The 25723-nt window shown below is 55.3% G+C and overlaps 1 protein-coding gene across 1 annotated transcript in view; it reads left to right on the top strand.

Moving 5' to 3' along the window:
• COL4A2 (collagen type IV alpha 2 chain) overlaps positions 1-25723 on the top strand; it is a 123218-nt gene that overhangs the window by 89262 nt on the left and 8233 nt on the right. Inside the window, exons 19-38 of the mRNA XM_065895947.1 lie at positions 26-118; positions 1298-1461; positions 4343-4415; positions 4502-4608; positions 5610-5811; positions 6246-6305; positions 7888-7944; positions 9630-9737; positions 10599-10820; positions 12620-12781; positions 14707-14877; positions 15608-15751; positions 16985-17107; positions 17334-17515; positions 18821-18884; positions 19078-19152; positions 21739-21846; positions 22523-22630; positions 23339-23410; positions 24943-25068. Coding sequence (XP_065752019.1) covers positions 26-118; positions 1298-1461; positions 4343-4415; positions 4502-4608; positions 5610-5811; positions 6246-6305; positions 7888-7944; positions 9630-9737; positions 10599-10820; positions 12620-12781; positions 14707-14877; positions 15608-15751; positions 16985-17107; positions 17334-17515; positions 18821-18884; positions 19078-19152; positions 21739-21846; positions 22523-22630; positions 23339-23410; positions 24943-25068 — 2421 coding nt within the window. The remainder of the gene's footprint in view (positions 1-25; positions 119-1297; positions 1462-4342; positions 4416-4501; positions 4609-5609; positions 5812-6245; positions 6306-7887; positions 7945-9629; positions 9738-10598; positions 10821-12619; positions 12782-14706; positions 14878-15607; positions 15752-16984; positions 17108-17333; positions 17516-18820; positions 18885-19077; positions 19153-21738; positions 21847-22522; positions 22631-23338; positions 23411-24942; positions 25069-25723) is intronic.

Raw genomic sequence — 25723 nt, forward strand, 5'->3', positions numbered from 1 at the left:
CCGTCCTTGTGGGTTTTCTCCTCAGGTTTCCTTTTCGGCCTTAAAGGAGCAAAGGGCAGGGTGGGCTACCCTGGACCTTATGGTTTCCCCGGGGCTCGCGGACAGAAAGGATGGAAAGGTGAGGAGTCCGGGAACAGCAGGGGGCGGGGCGCTGCTTGGCCCTCCTGAGTCCAGCTCACCCTTCACTGGTTCCAAGAAGAGGACGAGCCCCTGCTTCCCCCCGGCCCCCTCCCTGCCAGGGCCCTCACACTGGGGGGCGGCATCTCCTCATTTTCCGCACACCCAGCTCTCAGCTGGCTCTCCCGTCTCTGTTCTGTCTGCCACGTTCATCACTGAACTTTCAGGCAACACGGGGCCCAACATGGGACAGAAAAGATGCACGGTGGCCTCTTAGACTGAATTCAGATGACTCATCCGAGCCCTCGGCTCCAAGAAAATGTAACAAGTATTTGCAGAGGGCTGTAGGGTCGTCATCTGGTTTGGTCCTAACCCGACTCGCCGAGTTAGGGATGCGTTGGCAGCAAGGCGGTGGCAAAGCAGGAGAGACGTGACCTGCCCAGGTGGGGCGGACGCTGGTGGGAACGAGCTGTGCTTGCTTTCCTCTCCCTGCTTCGCCTGGGGGACCCCACCTCTCCAGGCAAGGGCCGCCTGTGGGGACCTCGCGGGGGGGGCCTGTTCGGCTCGCCCATCCCTGGGCATCCCGGATTTTAACCGCCAGACCTCTGCGGCACGCGTGGAGCTGTGGGCAGTGCAGGGGTCCGGCGTCGTGGATGAGCTGGGCAGCTCGGCACCCCTGGGCCGTCACGTGTCCCCCTTTGCGCCCTGGGAGCCAAGCCGATCACCAGCCTCCAGCTCGGCCGTCCCCTGCCCCCGGGCTCCCTGGGTCCAGCCAGCAAGACAGAAGAAGGGAGGGCACGTATTTCTTCCCTCCGCACCAGGACCTTGGGCTCCAAGCCCGCAGCTGCTGCCAGGCCGCCCTCTCTCGGGCTCCCCTTCACCCTGGACCTTCCGGCCCTCCCCCCGAGGCCCCTGCGGTGGCTTCTCAGAACTCCTGTCACTGAGTCCCCAGCTCCTCCCACACCTCCGTCAACGTCCTGTTCTTTACGTATCTGCATCTCACGCTCCTTGTCTAAGAATGAGAGGGAGTGAGGACCAGAGTGGGCGTGTCCTGCGGTGGCCACGCCCCCAGCCAAGCCCTCAGCCCCTTGCCCTCCTGTCCCCTGCAGAGCCAACAGGAGGGTCGTACAGGTGCTTCACGAGCAAATAACAAGTCCCTCTCTCTCCACCCACGTTGCAGGCGATGCCGGCGACTGTCAATGTGCAGAGGGTGACCAGTTCATTGGGGGTCTTCCGGGGCCACCAGGACCCAAGGGCTTTCCCGGCACCAATGGGGAACCAGGGAGGAAAGGCAGCCCGGGAGACCCCGGCCAGCACGGCATCCCCGGGTTCCCAGGATTCAAGGTGAGAGACCAGTTGTACCACGAAGCCGATAAGACGACCTTGACGCCCGGCCCCATTTCCCCATTCCCGGCTTTTATTTATTGAATTAATACAGCTTTAGACCAGCAACACTTATGCACCCAGTGTGACATTCAAAAAAGCCACGTATTCCAAGAGGAGCTTTAAAGCTTTTCCTGGTGGGAATGTGAAATGGGGCAGGCACTGTGGAAAAGTTTGATGCTTCCTCAAAAAAGTCAAACATAGGGAATTCCCTGGCAGTCCACTGGTTAGGACTCTGTGCTCTCACTGCCTAGGGACTGGGTTCAATCCCTAGTTGAGGAACTAAAATCCCACAAGCCATACAGCGCAGGCAACAAATTTTTAAAAAGTCAAACTTAGAGGTGTCGTGTGACCCAGAAAGTCCCCTCCCAGTACAGACCCAGGAGAACTGAAAACACGTGTCCACACCAAAACTTGTGCATTAAGCTCACAGCAGCATTCATGATACCAGCCGGAAAGTAGAAAAAACCCAAATGCCCATAAATGGATCAATGAAACGTAGCATACCCACCCGATGGGACATTATTCAGCCATCAAAAGGGATGAAGTGCTGACACGTCCTACAGTGTGGTGCCCTCAGAAACATTATGCTAAGTGAAATAATACACAAAGGAACAGATATTATATGATGCTATTTGTATGAAGTGTCCAGAAGAGGCATCTTGAGATGAAGTATCTTGGTGGTTACCAAGGGCTGGGGGTGGCAGGGGGAATGAGAGTGACTGTTTCTTTCTGGGGTGATGAAAATGGTCTGGATTTAGGTAATAGTGATGGTTGCAGAACCTCGTGAAAATACAAAAAAAAAAAACAAAAACACTGAATTGTATGCTTTAAAATGGTTAATCTTATAGCATGTGAATTATATCTCAAAAAAAGCAACGCTTCTAGCATTTTGAATGCAAAGCTACACACCACATACTGTGTGTTCACCCCTTCAGATTTAGTATAGGACGATTTAGCATTTCAATAAAGCCTCCCTTAGCTTGATAAAAAGTGAGACTTCCAAGTATATCATGAATTTAGTTTGGAAGAATGTATGACATTTTCTGGATTCCAGCTAAGTGGGCTTTACTTCACACCTGAGGAAAAGATCATCTTGAGTAGGTCTTTCTTCGTGGCAGGTTTTAACTGACCAAGGATCTCAAAGCAAATTTCAGATGAAGACAAAGAAACTATATTTTTTATTTATTTTTACTTAAAAAGAGAGCTGCAAGAGATTTATAAAATGAAAAGTCTATCGTTTTATACATTCAGCAATAGAGGAAAGTTTGCTCAGGACACTTGGCCAGGGACGGTTAGAACAATCTGGCTTCGTGTCCAGATGCAGGGGAGTTGCAGCCACTCAGAGCTGTCGGTGCAGAGGCTCATGACTCATAACTGCTTCGTGTCGCGGGAGCTTTGCAGGTGAAAATGAGGTCCACGGCACCTCTCCATTCTCCGGGACTTCTCAGAAAAATAGTTTTATCCCACTGAACATAATAGATGCTACATTTCCTCCTACTTTAAAAATGACACCATCTCCAAATCATGGCCGAGCATGTAGACGTTGCTCAAGTATTCAGAAAAAGTGTACGTAGTGAGAATCCAAACTGAATAATGGCAGGACTGGTAGGACCTTCAGTTATTTATAAAATGATGGAATATTTCTAAGAAGTCAAATGGATCCCATTTCGTGCACACGGAATCTCTAAAGTCTTCCAGGAGCACGTGCTCTCCCCAGCTGTACCGCATGCACACCCACAGCACTTGCGTTCAAACATCTCAGGTACCGTGTTTATCTTGCATTTAATTATATGTTTATGTATCTGCGGCAGGAATGCCTGAGACAGTTTTTGGTGGTTTAATATCTGTACTAATAGAAACTGGCAGAGCGCTTGAAGTATGGGGGTCGATTAGCATGCATACATGCATCCGTCCATCGGCCCAGCACCTCCTGGTCGAGCACTGCCTGTGTGTGACATGCTGTTCTAGTTACTGAGAGAATGTCACCCTTTTCTGCAAAGAACGAAATCAATAAATCAAGTAGCTGTGGAATTTTTTAGGTGAAAAGAACTTACGATCCCTTGAAACATTCCATTTAATTAAACCAACACTAAAAGTTCCCGTATTCTTGCAAATACCAGTAACCGAGAGTTGCCCCAAACTGGCATATCACGCACATTAAAAAGCCTCCGGAAACGTTCATCTGCTCGTTTCTGCTCATCGAAAGACCTAAACTAGATTTTACACCTTAAGACGTGAGTGTTCCTGCAGTGACTTGTCTGTGAAGTATGATCTTTTTCCAACCTTGATTTCAGTTAGGAAGACAAGCTGTCGATTAGATACTCTTGCTCTTCTCAGTATGATCACAAATGTCCGTCCTTCGTACTTGGAGGCACATTATTTGCCCGGATTCAACAAGATGGCAGTTAGGGTTAGCAGCCCTAGCTCCTCCAAAGCTAATGGGTTTACGAATCCCTGGGACTTTGTGGAGCTGCACATTGCGGTTCGGTTGCCCTGGGTGGGCCTGAGCGTCTGCATTCCTGACAAGCCCCCAGGGAGGCTGGTGCTACCCGTCTGGGGACCACACTTTGAGTAGCAAGGTTCTTGTTTTCACCATCCAGCCATGTGTGGCTACTTCCCTTAAGTTTTAACTATTTAAAATTAAACATTCAGTGTCTCAATCCCGCTGGCCACGTTCAATGCCCCGTGGCCATCTGTGATTGGTGGCCACGGACAGAGGTGTGTGGCTCTGGGCTTGATGACAGGTAAGGGCCCTCAGGTTGTATAAACGAAAATCATTGTCTTCTCGGCCGCCCTTAACAGTGTGAAGGAGGAAGAAACCTTGTGTTTGTTTCTGCAGGGAGCCCCTGGTGGTGTTGGCCCTCCCGGGCCCAAAGGAATGAAGGGAGATTCTCGAACCATCACCACCAAAGGTCAGTCCTGTGGCCAGCATATCTTAGACCATGCACCCTTCTGTGGCTTCCCTGGGTGAGCAACTCACGCGGCACTCCTCCCCCAGGTGAGCGGGGCCAGCCAGGTGTCCCAGGTGTGCCTGGACTGAAAGGGGACAGCGGCATCCCAGGCCGTGATGGGCTGGATGGATTCCCAGGCCTCCCAGGCTCTCCCGTGAGTACCGCTGGCGGGCAGGGGTGGCGGCTCTGCCCTCATCCCCATCAGTCACATGCTTAAACCCGTGAGCGTCAGAGGTGCTAACACAGCAGAAAATCCTCCCAGTGCAACCTGTTCTCTTTTCGTGAGCAGCAGTCATATTTTCTAGGAAACAGTGAGTGAGGCTGGAAGCCAAGCCCTGAGTGAGCATGTAAGAGAAAAAGAGGAAATAAATATTCCTCTTGCCATCACGTAGAACGAGAGCCCCCCAGGTCGAATATTCCTAGATGGAAGGTGGAACGCTTTTTCTAGGGTCACCTGTAAAATACACAGCTGCATTTTTGCAGCAAACACACACCGGCATTGAAAGAGCCTGTGTGTGATAAGATGCAGAGCCCCCAGCCTCCTTTCTGTGGGGAAAAGTGGGGGTCAGACGGGGAAGGGCGGTTGGCCACGGACACTAGACCCCTTCTCCTCCCTCCCTGCCCTCACCCTCCTCTGAGGAGTTGCATGAGTAGGTCACGGCTGTGCCCGGTGCCTCCCGGCTTCCTGCTCTCCTGGTCCCATCGTCTCTCCTTATTTCTGATGCACTTTCTCGTCCAAACCAAAGACTTCCTTCCCTTCACCGCTGCGTTGTCCCTTCTGACTAGGAGATGGGTCACAAACGCTGAATCCCAACAATGAAATAACGTGTTCCTGCCCCCATTTCGCCAAATCTGTGCCTAACCGTTCTCTTGAAGAATTCCCCCGGAGAATGAAGGTCCAAGCAGGGCGCTGGTGGCTTGGAAAGAGAAAAATACTCAGATTCCTATGCCTTCCAGAACTATCTTCGAGGGTGTTGTCCGTGGTTGTTAGAAAGTCTGTCCTTTACTTCTGTGGCTTGGTGAGACCACGACTGTCAGTTCCTACTCATCTCTGTATCCAGAGCGCAGAATTCAGGGAACGGGGGAAAGTAGCTGGGAAGATGGCTGTCTTTGGGGTTTACATGTATTGTAAGAGATGAACCAAATTTCTCACAGGGTGATGGCATCAAAGGCCCCTCAGGGGACGCAGGCCACCCAGGACCCCCCGGTACTAAGGGCATTCCAGGAGAAAGGGGCCCCCCAGGATTGGGGCTGCCAGGCCCCAAAGGCGAGCGTGGCTTCCCCGGCGATGCTGGATTACCTGGACCTCCAGGCTTCCCCGGGCCTCCCGGCGCCCCCGGCACTCCAGGACAAATAGGTACGGTGGGGGCGGGGGGGCGGGTCCAGGCTTGCGTCTTTCAAAGTCATGAGACACTGTGCTTCTACACCCGCTCTTCTTCTTAGGCAGTGCGCGAATTCCCCGGGGCGAGTCACGTGAGATGGTGTCACACCATCGGTTCTCATCACACACGAGCGACACCCAGCCACGGGGTTTTCTGAACCCACTGCAGCTTCCTCTCGCCAGCTGGAACGTGGGGCCTCTCCCTCTAGTGCTGGAGTTACAGAGGCTCAGCACAGAAGTCCAGCAATGGGCCTCTGATGCCCTGCCCGTCCCAGCCTTCCCACCACACACACACACGCACACACACGCACACACACACACACACACACACACACAGACATACACACGGAAAAGCCAGGCACTTTCCGTTATTGCAGAATTGCCTCACTCTGTCGCTGTCTCACCCCTAGATTGTGATACGGGTGTGAAAAGGCCCATCGGAACAGATGGACAGGAGACCGTCCAGCCAGGTACTGTCATGACCGTCGGGCGGCTTTAGAATTCTTGAAAACTCTCAGTTTGTAGAATATATGCTAGAACTGATGTGATCCCTACCGTGGGCACAGAGCTGCCATCAGAAGTAGAAACGCTTGTGGACTTGGAGCTGCGCTCCATCTGCCTCAGCCTAGAGCCCAGGGAAGGGCAAGTGTGATGACCTCGTGTCACCAAGTTGTCCCTGCAGTACAAAGCATCTGTTTACAGTATTGGTAAGAACTCAACAGATAAGTCCTTTCACGCCTAAAACATACGTCTCTGTGTGTGTAAAGGGCAACTGAATTATTTGCTCATTATGCGGGGTGAGGAGTGAGTCCAGATGGGAGAAGAATTTGGTCCAGTGATGAATGGATGCTAGAAGGAACAGGGCCGACGGATAAGGAGAGGATGCCCAGATGATGCGAGCTCAGGGGAGGGGATGGTCCAGAAGTTGACCCGGCTGCCATCGGACAGGCCAAGTCTCTGGCCAGGGGGGCCTAGAAACCGAGGTGGCAAGCCAGGCAGAGGGATGGATGCCAGGCCTCGGGCAGGATTTGAAGAGCAGAGCAGAGAGGATGAGTTTTTTTGGAGTCAAAGGTGCCGGCAGAACATCTGGACGGTGGCAGCTCACCAGTGGCAGTTGAGGGTCTGGAGTAAGGCGTTTGGGATAAAGGCCAGGGGTTGGAGAAGCAGCATCAGGATCCGTGGGTCCCCCGCACGAGGTGTGGGGATAGATCAGGAGCTCAGGGTGAGGGTGCAGAGCAGGAACGGCAACCCCAGAGCTTCCAGAGAGCTGGCCAGTCTCAAAGGTGCGGGAAGGCCCCTGGGGGTGAGGCTCTGCCAGCTAGAGCCCAGGCCCCCTGAAGACGGCCGAGGTCCTTTCTTTTCATGGCCTCGGCTGTCCACCTTTGCACCTCGGACCCTTCTTGTGGCAGAGGGGACCAAAGCCCCTCTTTGGCCGCTAAGTCGAGCCAAGATAGGAGCCCTGCCACATCACAGGCAGACAGACAAAGGGCATCTCGAAGGACTGCTGTGTCTGCAAGCGTGCTCTGTCCGACAGAATTCCCCTGCGCGCTGTCACCAGCCAGAGGTGGCTGCCACCGGCTTTCGGCTTTCGTTTTGCACGACTCACAGCGAAACGAGCTGCCTCTGCTAATTCTGAAAGTAATGGAAGTCACAAAGGAGAAGTCACAGCATTGCTTTTGAAACTGAAAGCTTCCTCCCTCCCCGGTGGGAATTGCCCTGGGGTCGGGGAGGGCGGGGGCAGGGGTTAAGGACACCTGGATGAACTCCGCTGTGTGAGGTATTGCCCTCCGAGAGGGTGGAGCCCTCACTGCCAGCACGGCACGTGTTTTCATCCGACTGGACTTACTTATGTGCCTCCTATATTAATATTCTGATTTCATTATCAAATGAAATTACAGTTACATCAGCATCGAGATTAGTGGAATCATTAAATTACTCTGATGGTAAAGAGGCAGCCGGTTTTCACGGCCGGCGCTCTCGACATTAGACACGTCCAAAGCTGTGACGATGGGTGTGGACCGTGGCTACAGCTCCCCTGTCCTCTCTTCCCAGGTTGTGTTGGAGGGCCTAAGGGATCGCCGGGCCAGCCGGGCCCCCCCGGCCCCCCAGGTAATGGGAGAGCGCTTCCAGCCTTCCTCCGTGCGTCTGTGTCTTCCCTTCCCCTCTCCGGCTCTCTTCCTCTGCCCCCGACCCCGCGTTGCCCTCCCCGCCCCCGCCTGGATATCACAGGATTCTCGGTACCGTACCGCACACTGGCAGCTTCTATAGGAAGCCGACTTGCGCGCGTCAGTGTAGTGACACCTAGCGAACCCTAGGGTAAGAGAGAGGCTGCCTGCCACGTGGAAGTCAGCCTCAGCTGCGACACAGGCCCGGTGGGCACCCGAGCCTGGCAGAGACGGCAGCGCCCCAAGCCCAGAGAGGAGGCTTAGCTCTGTGCGTTCCTTGTATCCCCGTGTGTCCCAGGGTGTAGAAGAGGATCATGCGGGAGAGGAGTGTTTCTTTCAGGTTTTGACTGAGAGAAAAGCAGACCCACGGGGCTAGGAACGTGTCTGTAGGATCTGGGAGCTGGGCTTTGCTGCCACAGACCATCACCCAGCTGAAGATCCATGTGGACTCAGGAAGGGTTCTGGGTCACAGAGCCCGGTCTGGGGCCGTCCAGGCTCCCCCTCCGTGGGGCGGCCTTTCAGAGATGACAGACGGGCTGAGTGACCACAGCTGCCGATGCCCCGACGCCGTGTCAGTCAGCCTAGGATGGCGAGCTCTCAGCCTGTACCGCTGGGCAGAGCTCGGCCCGGGGGGTCTGCCTTCCGATTCGCCCCTCCTCTGACTGGGACGGGGCGGAGAAGACGCCTCCACCACCCACGGAGGGGCCACTCAGACGATCCGGCGTGGACGCCAGCAGCCCGTGTGCGAGTCTCGGTCCACCGCTCGTCAGCTGTGGGCTTTGGGCATCTCACCTGTTCCTTCTGGAACTTAGGCTCCTCGCCTGTATGAGAGCAGTGCAGGTGTTCCAGACGGCCCCTAGTTTGCACGTGGTGCCCTGAATGCTGCACACGTAACCCTGGAGCTGAGGTCCTGTGTAAACTGTAAAGTACTACAGTGCGAGGTAGCCCCAAACTGGAAAAGCGCGTTGGCTGATCGTAGGCACCCCGGATCTTGAGAGTGTCGTCCAGGTGCACAGGGGTGACAGGATCTGGGGACGGTGAAGCAAAATGCAGAAGCGTCACCTGCACCAAGAAGCAGAGTTAAGGGCCCTGTATTGGCTTCCGAGAGCCGAGCGCATTATCCACGTGGCATTTCGCGACCCTCCCTGCCCGAGCCCCGGAGGGGTCTGTCCATCGTGGATCCCAGCACAGGCACGAACGCTGCTGTCCCCAAAGTGGTGGTGACTCTTAGGGGGAGGGGCTCAGACTGCAGTGGGACAGTTTTCACCAGGTGCTGGGGGAGCAGAGCCCGGAATGTACATGCATCGCGTGTGAGGGGAGAGGACTTTCGACATGTTTCAACAACATGAAGTTAGTGAGATCATCAGGTTAATGAGATCATGAGGTCGTGTTGAGAGCCGAGGTTCGTCGTTTCTGGCGTAGACTGACAGGTGCCCATGGAGACTGACACTCGGTGGCCAGCTGTCAGAGGTGCTGTTTCGGGGCTGACATCCCCCAGCCTCGTCACTTCCCCGTTTCCTAAGAGGCCACGTTAAGTCGGGTGCCGGCCTTGACCCTCTCCTGTTCGTCTCCTGCTGGGGTCGGCTTATGCGGCTCTGACCTGTGTCGTGGTTTCTTTGGGTTGTTTAGGTGCCAAAGGCCTCAGAGGGCTTCCGGGATTATCGGGAACTGATGGAGCACAAGGGCTCAAGGGTCTCCCGGGAGATCCAGGTCCAGAGGGATTCCCAGGACCCCCAGGTGAGTCAGGGTGGGACTCCCGCTCGGCCACGTAAATTCAGGGAAGGACTGTGTGTACCATCAGGCCGCCCCACCTCGATCATCTTTTAACATTTAGAAACTGTTTCGACAAATGCTTGATGCCAACTTTTGCTCTTGTCCTTGGGAAATTAAAAAATGTCGCCGTTTTCCTCACTGAAGTTGTGCTGGAATTTTGCAGAAGAAACTTACAGATCTGGCAGGAAAAAAGAGATAGGTGCACAGAGAGATTTCTCTCCAGTGGGTATGAAACCTTCTAAGGGCACATAAGGTCATCCTCTTCTGAGCCCTCAGCACCCGTTCCCGATCTGCGGATCGCTCACCAGATACGACGCAGAGAGCACCTGTGTTTGGCTGCTCACGGCGTTGCCTGCCCACCCTGCAGCTCGCAGCTTGTCCGAGTCAGCGGTTCGAACCATTTCCTCGACAGTTGCCACGGCAAAGCATCATGGAAGCCACTTAGTGGCTAAAAGGGCTTAAACGTTTGAGCTGTACATGGAGGGAAATGAACGTGTTTCTGGTAATGAATTGTGAGCAGAAGTTGGGAGTACCTGCGTGGGTGTCCGTGTGCCCCAGCCCACGACTCAGTGGCCCCAAACACAGGTGTCCCTTTGTGGTCACGGCTCAGATGGTGTGCGGGAGCATGGCTGTGTTACTTGGTGTGCAGAGGCCCAGGCACTGGGGAATTGTATCATCTAAACAAAACCGTAGACGGTTTCACTAAGTCCACACAAGCCAAACATCCTCCTGCAGGATCTCGGCCACTTGTTCTCTTTCTGGTGCCTTGCTTAGGTGTCATGATGCAGACCTCTCGTTATAGGGACGCCCTGTGTTTCCTTTCAGGCTTCGTGGGGCCTCGAGGAGTCAAAGGTGCAGTAGGCCGCCCTGGCCTGGATGGACTCCCAGGTCCCTCCGGCCTGCCGGGGCCAGTCGGGCCTCCGGGAGACAGGGGCCTCCCTGGAGAAGTCTTGGGGGCCCAGCCCGGGCCCCGGGGAGACACCGGACTGCCTGGACGCTCTGGGCTGAAGGGCCCCCCCGGAGAAAGAGGCCCTCCTGGATTCCGGGGTAAGTCACAGGGGCAGGGGGGCAGGGTCAGAAATCTCTGCTGGGGGTTGGGTGAGAAGCCCAGGGCTGCATGCAGGACGCTGTGAGTCCTGCTGCTTCTTCTCCGCCTTAGTTCCAGCGTTTCTTTAGAATGTTTCAGAACAGGGTTGTCATGCTGTGTACAGGCCATCTTAGCTCTTCTGCGAGTACAGATGAGCCGACGTGCTCTCTTCCCAAGCTGGGTGGGACGCAGCTTAGGGTCCTCCCTGCTGCTTTCAGCAGAATGTGTGCGGTTCTGCGAAGAAGGCAGGAGCTGGCCGTGCCCGGTGAGGGGTTGGGAGGGAGACAGAGATGAACTGGAACGCGGCTCAGTCTGTGGGTGTAAAACTGATGGGTTTAAAAAAATGTAACGTTCACAACGTCACCGATGCATGTTTAGCAAAGCGGGAAGATGCCTCTTGTCTGGTGAGTGAACAAGGCATCCAAGGCTTTGCGTACCCAGTTTATGCAGAACGGGCCCTGAGAACCCAGAATGCCTGGCTTTAATGCGATTGTGTTGCTGGAATGGGTGGGGTGACCACCAGGCCATTTGGGGTCCCCGTCAGAGAAGCATCAGCCGTTATGTATTGACTGTGCTGTCATCAGCCCAGCGCCCAAGCCCAGGCAGACAGGGGCTCCCTGTGTGGTGCCAGAGGTGACACTCCCCAACACCAGCCGTCAAACCAGTAGGCGTCCTTCACGGGAGACACTGAGGGATGAGCCCGGTTCTCGACGGGCAGCTGGACGCCCCACCCTCAGGAGCACGTGTCCGCCAGTCTCTTCTGCGATCCGACTGTAAGAACTGCCCGAGCTCTTTTACAGAAGGCTGCTTGTGGTAGATGTTTGAAGTGTAGCTGTTTCCCACAGACTTCAAAGCGTCTGAGCATAACGGCACCCCACAGCAGCAGGGGAGCTTCCGAGCCTGTGCGGCTTCCCATGTTCAGCGTCGCCTTGATGACCTGCCCTTTGGGAGAATATTGTGTCTGCAAAAGCTCTGACTTCCAAAGCATCGGTTTTGGGAAACTGTATCCATGTCTATTCGGCCGCCCCTGTCAGGAGCAGTGGGCAGACCTGGATGTTACTTACATAGCCATTTAACGTGCCTGTGATGGGCATTTTATTTGTTTTTATAAGTTTTATTTATTTATTCATTTATTTTTATTTTTGGCTGCGTTGGGTCTTCATTGCTGCGCTTCAGGCTTTCTCTAGTTGCGGCGAGCGGGGGCTACTCTTCGTTGCAGTGCACGGGCTTCTCATTGCGGTGGCTTCTCTTGTTGCGGAGCATGGGCTCTAGGCATGTGGGCTTCAGGAGTTGTGGCTCGCAGGCTCAGTAGTTATGGCGCACAGCCTGAGTTGCTCCACGGCATGTGGGATCTTCCCGGACCAGGGCTCGAACCCGTGTCCCCTGCATTGGCAGGCGGATCCTTAACCACTGCACCACCAGGGAAGTCCCAAGAGTATTTTAACATGTGGCGAAAGGCTCAAAATGTAATGTCAAGTGAAAAACCCTAGATTAAAACTGCACTTAAAACGATGTGTCAGTTCTGCAAATGTCTGCTTCTAGGTATAGTTACGGGAACAGAAAAGAGGCCAGCAGGACATATAACAAGATGTTAGTAACTGTCTCGGGGTGAGAGCATGAGTTACTTCGATCTTGTCATTTATACGGACTTCCTACCACCCAGAAAACCTGTTTTTATAGAACAGGTCTGAGGAGACAGATGTTGTTTGCAATGAACTGCATGGGGTTGACCTCACGGCTCTTGTCTCCGTTCCTGCAGGAAGCCAGGGGATGCCGGGAATACCGGGCCCGAAGGGTCAGCAGGGCTTCCCAGGACCTTCGGGCCAGCCGGGACTGCCCGGGCCACCAGGACAGCATGGCTACCCTGGAGCTCCTGGCCGGGAAGGGCCCTTGGGGCCGCCGGGCACCCCAGGTTTTGGAGGTAAGGATCCACCCTCCCATCAAGGAGTCAGGGCCTCACTGACAACGGAACCAGCACCGACCCCTTGGGGACTTCTCAGCTGTGCTCCAAGGAACCCCCCTCTCAAGAGCTGCAGGGGTTCGGAAAGTACCGCACGTGGCATGGCTTAAAAGACAGGAATTTATTCTCTCACGGTCTGGAGGCTGGAAGTCCAAGATGAGGGTGTCCATAGGGCTGGTTTCTCCTGAGGCCTCTCTCCTTGGCGTGTAGACGGCCGTCTTCTCCCTGTGTCCTCACAGGGTCACCCCTCTGTGCGTGTCTGCATCCTAATCTCTCTTTTGATAAGGACAACTGTCACACTGGGACCCACTCTCATGACCTCATTTAACTAACTTCAATCACCTCTTTAAAGGCCCAGCTTTAGATACAGTCACATTCCAAGGTACTGGGGTTAGGATGTCAACATTTGCATTCTGCAGGGACACAGCTCAGCCCCAGACAGGTTCAGGACATGTATTTCATCAAACAGCCTGAGAAGTCTGCCCTTCCTTTGCACCTGTTGTGTATATTAGGGTTCTAGGTAAGATTTCATTAGGAAAACAGAATTCCCACTGCAAAAGTTCAAAATCTGCTCTGCTTTGAAGAGGCAACGTGATTTGTTTCCTGAATGTGAAAATTTTGGAGAAGAAAGGAAAAACCCTCCTTCAGGAAAACCATGGGGCGAGGTGGGCGGGAGCAGGAAAGCACAGACACGAAACTGTAGACATTTGCTCAGTGGAGCCCTTGCAGGGGGACCGAGCGCATCACAGAAAGGCTGGGAGGGGCCCAGACGTCCATGAGGCAACGTCCAGGGTGACCCTAGTCTGTCGTTTGCCATAGTCAGGTGACGGCTCTGTCCAGGACCGTAGCCGGTCCACACAAGGCACTGCCGTGCCCCACACAGGTCAGACGTAAGCCAGATGCGTCCCCCAGGAGTGGCCTCGACCGCGTCCCAAACCTGGAGGCTCCACTCAGGGGGAGCGACACCGTGCCGCCCACTGGTTTCACAGTAACGGGAACCCTGGGCAGCGGCTTTGGGCCATCTGTGCCAGTGTTCGCGAGGCCTTGCCTGTTCTCAGGCGTGGAGCACAGCATGGTGTGTACAAGATGCACGCCAAAGCCCTCCCTGATGGAGCCCACGGTTTGGGAGGGGATGGAATTACCCACGGGAAAGCTTGCGTTTGGCCGGGGCGAGCAGCAGGGTGACCAGACCGCGGGGCCCCGCGTTTGAGACCGCAGGGGAGCTCGTGGGCTAGAACAGCCTTGGGAGGAGGGGACGGGAGGGGCCGGGCGTGGAGGACGGGCCCTTCCTAGGAGGGACAGCCCCAGGAGACCAGCCGGGGGAGAGCGCATCATCTGAGGAGGGGGTGGGAGCCTAGACAGGGACATGGGGCCGGCGTTCAGAAGGCGTTGAGTGCCAGCTAAGGGTGAGGGAGTCGTTGGGAGTCGTTGGGGGGTTTAACAGAGGGGCTGAGCTTCGTCGGGGAGGCTGGGGAAGGGCAGGCCGGCAGCTGCTGACACCCTAACGAGATGAGGACAGCAGGTGTCGCAGGACCTCCCCTAGAACCTAACCCCAGCGGTGTCAGGAGTGCCGCCAGCCACGAGTAACCCCAGCCGTTCCAGCTCCGTGGCTTTGCACCCGAGCGGAGAAAGTCTCATGTGACTCGTGTCCCACGGGCTGGCTGCCGGCTGTCGGACAAGGACCTCTTTAGAGAGGCCAGCCTGCGGTGTGCTACACGCTCGAGTCACACCTTCAGACTCCCCTCCGTGGTTACACTTTCCCATTGTCCTTCCAAGACGTTTTTCTTACCAAAAGTTATTGTTATCGATGTCTCAAAAATATCATAGAGGTGTTTTCTCTGTGTGATTTGTTCATCTTGTTTTATCTTCCTTCCCCTTCCTGACAGGTCTGCCTGGAGACAGAGGGGAGCCAGGTGACACAGGTGTCCCTGGCCCCGTGGGCATGAAGGGCGTCTCCGGGGATAGAGGTGACCCTGGCTGGCAGGGTGAGAGAGGTCATCCCGGAAGCCCTGGATTCAAAGGAGTGGCCGGGATGCCTGGTGCCCCGGGCCCCAAAGGTGACTGCAGAACATGACCAGGGACCTAGCCTGTGGGGCGCGGGTGGGACAGCTCCGCGGGAGGGCGCAGCCTCGCAGCCCCAGGCTGCGTCGGGCTCTGGGGACCAGGTGATGCTGCCCAGGCTGGCTGTGACCGCTGTGCCCCCAAATGCCAGTTGATTAACTTCCCACGAGAGAGGGACTGTCTGAAGAGCGGGACTTGCTCTCTGCCGGGGGGCGGTCTGTGGACAGGCCCCCGGGAGTCGGGATTCAGATCCGGAGGCCGGGTGGTGAACAGAAACCGAAACAAAGGGAAATGCTTGGTCCCCAGCGTAGGGTTCCCTGCTCGCAGGTGAGGCTAGTCCCCCCGCTAGTGGGGCTCTCTGGCCCTTGACTGCAGCTGGAGGCCCTTTGCCGCCTTCTCCAGGGCCCTTTGCCAGTTTTCCACACTGGGTACAGTGTCAACATCACACCAAGTCCCAGGGCCCCTTTCCAACTAGTGGAAAGGCCAGGGACCCCGTGACTTCCAGCTTCGCCCTGTCTGTCCGCCTGCATTGGCCTTACGTCTGTCCCCGGTGGCAGACGGGCTGACTCTGCCCCTCAGGCAGCAGACCAGTCCCTTAGCAAGTGCTGTCCCGAAAATCCTACGGACGTTAAGAATCCTAGCATCTCCTCACACAAGTCGCAAGTGGGGCTGTCACCGTGGCAATTAGCCACGCCTAACCCAGCGCTTTTCTCATTCCTTCTGAAGGAGTTAAGGGTTCTCCCGGGATGGACGGCTTCCAAGGCATGCTCGGGCTTAAGGGGAGATCCGGGCTTCCGGGAAACAAAGGAGAGACTGGATTTTTTGGAGTCCCCGGGCTGAAGGGCCTGGCTGGCGAGCCCGGTGTGAAAGGTACGTCACCTCTCGGCCAGGTTGAGACTCACTTTCACGGCGGCCTGACACTGCCTAGAACAATGTTCTGGCAACCCAAACACTAGACACTATTAAAAGAGAAGCTAACTCGGGAGCTGGAGGGCTTCCTCCTTGCTTCAATACACTGGCCGTGTGTAAGGAGGGAGTGACGCTAACCGAAGGGAACTTGAGAACGGAAATGACGCAGAACCAAAAACATCCTAAGAAACATATCCCACCGTGAGTATTCCGTGGTGCACACGAGGAAGTGAGGCCAGGGGAGAAGTGGAAGGTGAAGTCTGAAGGACAGAGCACCTTTGGCAACAGAGGGACACGGTAGTCCAGGTAGACGGCCACACCCCGTGCAAAGAGACGGTGACCCCCAGAAGCGAGCCTGGTCCAAGCCCTGGCCTGGGTGGGCAACCCAAGACCCCAGGTGGGAGATTCAGGAAGGGTGTTCCCAACGAACCACATTTTTTCGTGACATTTGTTCAGACACCCTTGTTTCTCAAAGTATCACCATGGTCTCTAAAACAACTGAATTAGTAATAACGAACGTTGATGGGGATGTAAAGACATGGGAACCCTCAGACCCTGCTGGTGGGAATGTCAAGTGGAGCAGCCAGGGTGGAAAATGTTGGCAGTTTCTTAGAAAGAAAAGCACAGAATTACCCGGGAAATCCACTCCTGGGTGTGCGCCCAGGAGGACTGAAAACACACATCCACACAGGAACTCATACACAGATTCCGTAGCAGCATGACTCATTATAGCCCCAAATAGAAACAACGCAGGTATCCATCACGGATAAACAAGATGGGGCATAGCCATATAAAGGAGTAGTAGGCAGCAGTGAAAAAGAATTAGGCTCTGACACATGCTACGACATGGATGAAACTCGAAAACATTGTGTCGCATACTGTCTGCTTCCGTTTGTATGAAATGTCCAGAACAGACCTGTCTGCAGAGACAGAAAGTGGGTTAGTGGTTCCTGTTGCTGGGGAAGGGGGGACAGAGGGGGTGACCGCTGATGGGCACAGGGTTCTTTGGGGTGATGAACATGTTCTGAAGTCAGTAGCGGTCCCTCCAGCCAAGACACTCTGTGCCCGCCTCCCTCGAGGAGAGAAGGGTGGAGGAAGACGGGTGTTCCCATCACCTGGGCTCCCAGCTTGCAGCCTTGGGGGAGCTGTGCCACCCACAGGTCAAGGGAATGACTGCATTCTGTTTCCTTCTAGGCAGCCGAGGGGACCCCGGCCCCCCCGGACCACCTCCCATCATCCTGCCAGGAATGAAAGACATCAAAGGAGAGAAAGGAGATGAAGGCCCCATGGGACTGAAAGGATACCTGGGCTTGAAAGGTGAGGCCCCGCCTGACCTCAGAGCCGGTGGCCTAGGGCCCCCTGCCTACCCCAGCCCCTCGCAGTGTGTGAGAGTAGCAGAGACGCCCCAGCGCCCAGGCCAGCCTCCTGTACTGCAGCCCTCCTGACACCCTGACGTCCGCACCAGGGGCTGGCGGGTGGTTCTCGGGCGCCCGGGGGGGTGGAGCAGGGTCCCCCCAGAACTTCACACTCAGTCTCCCTGCAGGCCTTCCCGGAATGCCAGGGATCCCCGGGCTGTCGGGAGTCCCTGGGCTGCCGGGGAAACCAGGCTACGTCAAAGGAGTCAAAGGAGATACCGGATTCCCCGGCGTGCCCGGGTCACCAGGATTCCCCGGCGTGCCCGGCTCCCCCGGAATCTCAGGGTTTCCGGGCTTCACAGGCAGTAGGGTAAGTGGGCATCTTCTGTGAGTTCCTCTCCCCGTGGCCTGCTGGCCAAGCACTGCGGTCCACGGTCCCTGGGGGACAAGACTCAGTTCTGCCACTTACGGGCTGAACGACCCTGGGCAAGTCACTGAACTTCTCTGTGCCTCAACGTCCTCGTCTCTCTAATGGGCAATAACAGTACCCACCTCACAGGCTGCTATGAGGCTTGAATGAGCTCTTGAGATGGTACCCAACATGTTTGCCCGGGTAAGCCTGGCAGAGGGTAGGGCGTAGTCAGTCATGATTATTACTACCACTGTCACGACCATGGTCTGTGTCACTGATGTTATTTATTTCAATGAAACGGCCATCATTACTGCTTTACAGTTTAATAAGAACAGGTGTGCGAACCAGCTTCTATACTACACTGGAAAACTTCAGGACTTCTTTACAAAATGATGACGTCGCTAACCCTTCAAAATTGCAAACTTCACCAAGTCAGACAGAGAAAGAGAAATATCGTATGATATCCATTACATGCAGAATCTAAAAGAAATGATGAACTTACTTACAAAACAGAAGCAGACTCACAGACTTAGAGAACGGACTTATGGTTCCCGGGGGGGAAGGGTTGGGGGGAGGGATGGTCAGGGAGTGTGGGATTGACATGTCCACACTGCTGTATTTAAAATGGATAAGCAGCAAGGACCTACTGTACAGCACAGGGAACTCTGCTCAGCGTTCTGTGGCAGCCTGGATGGGAGGGGAGTCTGGGGGAGAAAGGCTGCATGTACACGTATGGCTGAGTCACTTCGCTGTGCACCCGAATCTGTCACAGCATCAGGGTTTTTGAATAAATTTATTTATTTGTTTGTTTATTTTTGGCTGCGCTGGGTCTTCGTTGCTGTGCGCGGGCTTTCTCTAGTTGCGGCGAGCAGGGGCCACTCTTCATTGCGGTGCGCGGGCTTTTCATTGCGGTGGCTTCTCTTGTTGAGGAGCACGGGCTCTAGGTGCACGGGCTCAGTAGTTGTGGCACGTGGGCTCAGTAGTTGTAGCACGCGGGCTCAGTAGTTGTGGCTCACGGGCTCTAGAGCGCAGGCTCAGTAGTTGCGGCGCACAGGCTTAGTTGCTCTGTGGCATGCGGGATCTTCTGAGACCAGGATTGAACCCGTGTCCCCTGCATTCTTAACCACTGCGCCACCAGGGAAACCCTTCTCACAGCATTGTTAATTTGCTATACTCCAATATAAAACAAAAAGTTTTTATAAAAAAAATTACAGACTTCACGAACGGCCATGTAAGATGGTTTCATGTTTGGCTTTGCTCCAGGGCGACAAGGGAGCTCCGGGGAGAGTAGGCCTTCACGGCGAGATCGGCCCCATCGGTGACTTTGGTGAGTGTTGCTGGGATGGTGAAAACAGGGCATCCCCGATCCAGGGCATCCCGGGCAGTGTGGGGACATCAGGCCTGTGGGTGCTGTTAGTTACTTTGAAGCAAATTATTCTTATTAGGAAGGTAGTGTCATAGAAGTTGCTAAACTAACCACAGGAAGACCTGACTTCAGCCATCTTTTTTGCACCTAACAGGTGATATTGGAAACACTATAGACCTTCCAGGAAGTCCAGGCCTGAAGGGGGAAGGAGGCACCGCTGGAGCACCAGGTACCCGAGCGATTCTCCACCCCTTCATCTTCCGCAGCCTTGCCCCCTGGTCTGTCGTCACTCATGCTTGCCAACCGTAGCGTTACTTAGCGAACCCACGGATCACGATGTAGGGATGGTTTGAGGTCCTTAAGCCCAACGTGTAAGGAAGACTGGCATTTGTAATTAAATTGAGCCTGAAGACAACGTCAGGAAACCTTCCTCTCCCTGAGAGGGAAGATGGAGAGAATTCAGTGGATGGGAGGGGCTGCAGCCTCTAAAATGTACCACACGTGCCTGTTCTGTTGGGACACATCCTAGGGCGCGAAGCAAGTGACACAGTGACCAGAGCCCTTGCAAACTGTGAAAGGGGAGTGGAAGTCAGACCTCTCTACTGCGTAAGACAAGGGGCGGCCCCCCAGCCCTGTGTACGTCAGGGGGTGTCACGTGGCATGGCAGCTCACGCCCCTTCTCTGAGCATCACTGAAGTTCAAGGGCAAAATTCCTGCTTGTGTCATATCCCATGGGACTTGGAATAAATGCCTCCTTCCTGGGATTTTAGCTTGGGAGACCCCACAGGTCTGCCTAGGGATGGCTCGGGTTGGGGGAAAGAATCTGTCCGTGTGTTCGGCCAACAAGGAGGGCGCTGAGCTTTCCTGAGAGAACACGCCAGAATGGAAAGGGACATTCTGTCTAGCTTGGGAGTGGAGGGCTGTCACTTAGGAACAGGTAACCTCACCTATGAACTCCTCTGGGCGCCCTGTAGATCTACAGTTTGGTCTCCCGATGGCTTTATTCCCAGACACAAGGGTACCTTAGGCTGGCTGGATCTCCCGTCCTAAATAATTACTTTGGCAGTTTGGTTTATAAAAGCAGAAATGTGAGACCATCTTTTCCACATATGTCACTAACAATGGCCTTGTTTGTTCAATTGAAAATGTGTGTAAAGAGAAGCTGCCCCACCCCAGGAAATATGGTTGCTCCCCCTTGAACGTTTAGCTTTTAGTTAAACTGAAGTCCAGGAAGTGGAGCCTCCCACTGTGTCCGTCCCCAGGGGACTGTATCCTAGGCACAGAGGGGCGGTGTCAGTTGTCAGCATCCTCGCGGTGTTCCATTCGCCCGAAGACAAGTGCAGTGTGAGACGTGGGCTCGGCCACAGCGCTTGCCCCTGCAGCGTGGGCGGGAGGTGCCCAGGGGCCCTGGGCAGGTGGCCTGCCGGTGGGAGGGCCCCGGGGACCGGGGGCTCTGGCCTGGTCCCTCCTCGGAGGATGGGAGACAGGCTGCACTGGACTCTGGGTCCAGGTGGAGGTGGTGGAGACCGTTCATGGAAGAAACAGGTAAATAGGGGTTTGGAGCAGATTTTAAAACACTAAAATAATCCATAGAAAACAAGCAGAACGTCTTAGGTGGTTTTCTTCAAGACCACGAGAACGTCGACAGTAGTTGTTCTGAGAAGAGCCTCAGAGATTTCAGGAGACACTGGCGGAAGTGACTGTGTAGAATCGGGGTGGTCTGAAGTTTCCAGAATCTTCCAGCGTCCCAGAAACACCAAAACCTGTGTCATAGAACAGTGTCACTGACGGGAAGGCCGCGCTTCCCTAAGTCCACCCAGTGAGCAGGGAAGCACCTGAGGGGCTCGTCTAAAAGGCAGATTCCGGGCCTCACCCAGACCTGAGAGGCTCAGACGTCTCATGTTTTTTGTTTTTTTTGTGTGTGTGGTACACGGGCCTCTCACTGTTGTGGCCTCTCCCGTTGTGGAGCACAGGCTCAGCGGCCATGGCTCACGGGCCCAGCCGCTCCACAGCATGCGGGATCCTTCCGGACCAGGGCACGAACCCGTGTCCCCTGCATCGGCAGGCAGACTCTCAACCACTGCGCCACCAGGGAAGCCCCGTCTCATGTTTTGACTAACCCCCCAGATTCCCCGGCACAGCACCCGTTAGAAACCACTCAGATAAGGGCTCAGGTGAGTGGTCTGTTGCCGTTTAACAAGGCCCCCAAAATGTGGCGGCTTAGAGCACCCACCGCTGGTGTTATCTGACAGTTTCTGAGGCCAGGAATTCGGAAACAGGGTGGTTCTCGTGAGATTCTGGTCATGAGGTCGGGCGGGCTGCCTCATCTGAAGGCTAGGCGGGGCCGGACCATCCACGTCCAAGGCGGCTCTTGGCGGGAGGCCTCAATTCCTCCCCGCGAGCTTGAGTGTCCTCATGACGCGGCAGCTGGCTTCCTCCAGAGCAGGGACAGAGTGAAAGCAGTGATGATCTGTATAAGCTGGGCTCGAGGTGGCACAGTGGCACGTCCGCGGTGTCCTGGTGTTCACGCAGTTCAGCCCTACTCGGTGTGGGTGGAGCTCACAAGGGTGTGAATGCCAGGACGCAGACCGCTGGGTGCCAGCTTGGAGGCTGCGGACCACAGGCTCAGAGCAGGGAATTAGGTAGAAATTTAGTTGAGGAAGGAGCCGTCTAGGTTTCCACCCCCATTCACAATTGGAAGCACCAGTGCGAAGGCAGCATCCTTTACCTGGTGCCCCCTTGAACCCCACGAGCCTTAAGCCCCAGTGACACGACGGCTGTGGTTTGTTCTTGAGTAGCACATCTGTGGTTACAGGTCTAAAGGGATTCTTCGGAGAGAAGGGATCAGAGGGTGATGTCGGCTTCCCTGGGATCACTGGCCTGGCAGGAGTCCAGGGCCCTCCTGGACTTAAAGGGCAAACAGGTAAAATCCCAGGCCACACCCACCTTCCCCCAGCCTGCCCTCCCTGGGCCCGGCTGGACAGTGCGGTGGCCAGTGAGGCCGAGTGCGGCCAAGCCCCCAAATCTCCAAGGGCCCAAAACAAGGGCGGCCAGTTCCGCCCGTCTGCTTTTCGCCCATGGTCGCAGCCGAGGCAGCTCCCTCCCACCTGTCCCTCCCTAGGTCCAGCCCAGCCCAGCTGTGGTGGAGGCACCGGGCCGATGGCCGTGTCTGTGCGGCCACCGTCTGTCTCTCTGTACATGTTTAGACAGTTCCTGTGACGGCTGCCTTTCGTGCATTTCAATTGCAGAATTCACGGGGGATCCCAAGTTACACGAGTGAATTCGTTTTGTGCTTTTTTCTTGCTGCCGTTTTGCTCGCTGTTGCCCGGGATCTGTGAACACAGACAGGCTGATCCTCAAGGGGTCTCTGGGTTCTCCCCAGGCTTCTATGTGCACAATGGAATGAGATTACGAATACACAAGCTGTTCTGTTTGGCCAGGCTGCGCTAACCTTGCTGAACTTGAATGCGGGGTCCAAGGCCACGTGGAAGGGAAGCTGGTTCTTTCCCGCAAAGTCCCTCCCCGAGGCAGGACCCGAGCTGGAGGCCACGAGGCCTCGGGGTTCCTGTGTCCCCCTGAAGGATGTGTCTGTCCCCCAGGCTTTCCAGGACTGACAGGGCTGCAGGGGCCTCAGGGAGAGCCGGGACGGGCGGGAGTGCCCGGCACCAAAGGAGACTACGGCTGGCCGGGGAGCCCAGGCCTACCAGGTAAGACCCCTCCCCTCTCTGCAGACACGAAGCAATGGCAACCTGCAAAGAGGCGTTTACTCCCCAGAACGATGAACAGAAACCTGCCGGGAGACCTCAGGGTGACTCTCAGTCAGCACCTGGGCGGTGCAGAGGCGGGACAGAGGGACAGATGCAAGGGTCCCCACCGCGAGGTCTGCTGCAGCCCTTGGGGGGCTTGGGGAGTTACTCGGCCCGGCCTTGACAGGCCTGGGTCAGGGGACAGGCCCTTGGACACTCTCCTGTCCAGAGTTCGGGGGGGCGTACCCCGACTCCACATTCACTGCCCGCATCACAGGAAGAACTGTCGCCTGCTTCCCAAGTCCCACTTTAGGCTGATCCTTGGAAATCCAGAAGGGATGGAAATGATACCAGGCTGCTGGCTCCAAGCACCGTTTTCATATGTACAGTGACTCACGGATCAGGAAAAGAAACACACGGCACTGCCCAGTCCCCTTCTGGCTGTAACGAGTCTGTAAAGAGTTTCCATGAAAACGATTTTTAGGTTAATGGTTCTCCTGGGTGACACAGAAGTGACTGATGTACATGTCACAGTATTTGCTGTACTTCGGTTTGCCCAGCTTTCGAACACACTGGATGGGTGACCGTATCACAGCAGAAAAGAGCGTCTGATTATGTTAAGGGTCTCCCTCTGCTCCGCCATGGAATAACCATGAGGGTCCTCCACAGGTCTGCCCGGCCTCCGTGGCATCGGCGGATTACACGGCTTGCCAGGCACCAAAGGCTTCCCAGGATCCCCAGGTACCAGATGGCAGTGGGGCAAGGGATCGGGCGGGCCATCAGGGACTTGGACGGGAGTCGGGGAGCTCAGGGAGCAGGGCGGGCTCCGTCCCTGAGGCCACGGGGACTCAGTCCCATCTGGCTCCTCCCCCAAAACGCTGCCCGACCGGGGGCCCAACCAACAGGGAGTTAGTTCCTCCTCCCAGGTCTGGAAGCGGGAAGCTTGGGGTGGTTGCCGTTGCGGCAGAGTCCGGGTGAGGACCCTCTTCCCGGCTTCTCGCTGTGTCCGCACGCGGTGGAGAAGGAGAGCGAGCTCTCTGGTATCTCTTCTTATATAAGGACGCCAATCCTATCTGGGACCCTTTCACCCCAAACGCCTCCCAAAGGCCCCCCTCCAGACCCCATCACATGGCGGGTTAGGGCTTTGACAGATGGGTTTAGAAAAGACAATTCCCTTCACAGCAGTGGCGTTTGGGGGTTTTGGCGGGGCAGGGTGTTCCGTAAGGAGAAGAAAGTGAGACCTTTAAGAAATTGTGAGAAGCTGCTCTTGGAAGTTATCGTGACCCTTCTTTTCCTGAAGGAGATACAAAGCCCATCCTTTCCAAAAGCCAGTGGCAGAATGAGGTCTGCGTGATTAGCCCCTTCTGGTATCTCAGAATACCATCTGCGTGTCCATCTCTTCCTCAAGGGGGAATGAGATCCCCTTTGTGCAGAAAGCTTCCTTTTTACCCTTGTCCCCCTCTGGGAAGATGCCATCACATGTGCAAAACTCTCAGTGACTTCCCTGAAATTTCTTTATTTTAAATTTAGTTCATCTTAAATCTTAATGCCCTGTCTTTGCATTTAATTTTTAAAATGTATTAATTGGACTAATAATATTTGTAGGGCGTATCATTAATATGTTTTTTAAGGACAATTTTTATTGTTTTCAGATTATAAAAGTTCATGCTGAGTAGAGAAAAGCTTAAAAAAATACACTTGAGCAAAAGAAAAAAAAATACCCATAGTTCTACCACTGCTTTTAGAATATTCTCTTTAGAGATGTCTTACGTAATCAAACGTTCATCTGTCTACAGGTGAATTTGGATGTGAGGGATCATGTATAAATTCACACACTCAGTTAACATTTCAATTCGAATTTAGATGGTCAAGTTACGTCACTCTGACACCAACTACGCTGAGCCCCTGATGTGGGAACAGGGAAGGCTTTCAATAGCATTTTCCTCTTCAACCTAACTCAGGCTTAGCACCAGGAGCCCGGGGCCCTCGGCAGGTCTCAGCTGCAGGACCATCTGCGTCCTGGAATCTGGGATTTTTCCGGGGGTCCTCGGTGGTCTCCCCTATAAAGCAAAGGGGTTCAGTGACGATCCCCAGGATTCCTTCCAAGTGGCAGGGTCTGGGGCACCAAGGCCACCTAGGAAGCTGAAATCTCCACGGCTGCCATTGGGTTCTCTGTTTCTGGGTCTCACTGAGAGCGTTACTATCCCTCCACTCATGAAAATGGATTCTGCCCAGTTGAAGACACTGACATCTGCTTGTCAACCCGGCCACAGGTGCGGACATCCACGGGGACGCCGGCTTACCAGGTCCTGCCGGGGCCAGGGGTGACCCAGGAGAGGCCAACACCCTTCCAGGCCCCGCAGGAGCCCCGGGACGGAAAGGGGAGCGTGGAATCCCAGGTGAGGCCAACACCCCAGTATCACCATCTGCACCCCCAGAACCACAGTGTCCGTGAGTCTGAGATGAGAGGCCGGGGGCAGGGCAGGTGCCGGCTCCTCTAGGGAGAATTTCTTGTTGCAAACCTCCCACTAGTGTTCCATCGTTTATACTCCATCATAATCTTACTCCGCTGGGGTTAGCTATTGACCACACTCCCTTGCAGGACGGATAAGATCATACTCCATCCCCTCGGTGCCCCCAGGGTTAGGTGTGCACCCGGCACAGGGCCCTGGCTGTGACATGCGCACGGGAGTGTTGGACAGATGAGTGGATGAACGCACCACAGCCCCTGAGCTGTGCCTGCGCGCCAGGCCTGGGCCGTGGTGGGAGCAGCCAGGTGGTCTCAGCCGCTGAGCACAAGCCCCAGCCCCACCCCCTGCCCATCCACCAGCAGACCAGGCTCGACCTAAACTGAGAGGGGAGCGCCCCGGCAGGTGCTTTTGGCCCAGCGCTTGTCTCCTGACGGCCGGGGCCCGCACCCACCCCCAGCTCAGCCCAGCATGCTGTCCACGGGCGCCGCCTGGGCAGCCGGCAGGGGTGCTGGACAAGACAGGCCCGTCACACCTGGGCTTCCGAGACCAGGGCCTGAGCGCCTGTGCTCTGGTCAGAATTACC

The sequence above is a fragment of the Phocoena phocoena genome, chromosome 18 (assembly GCF_963924675.1).
Source record: "Phocoena phocoena chromosome 18, mPhoPho1.1, whole genome shotgun sequence".
Classification (NCBI taxonomy): Eukaryota; Metazoa; Chordata; class Mammalia; order Artiodactyla; family Phocoenidae; genus Phocoena; species Phocoena phocoena.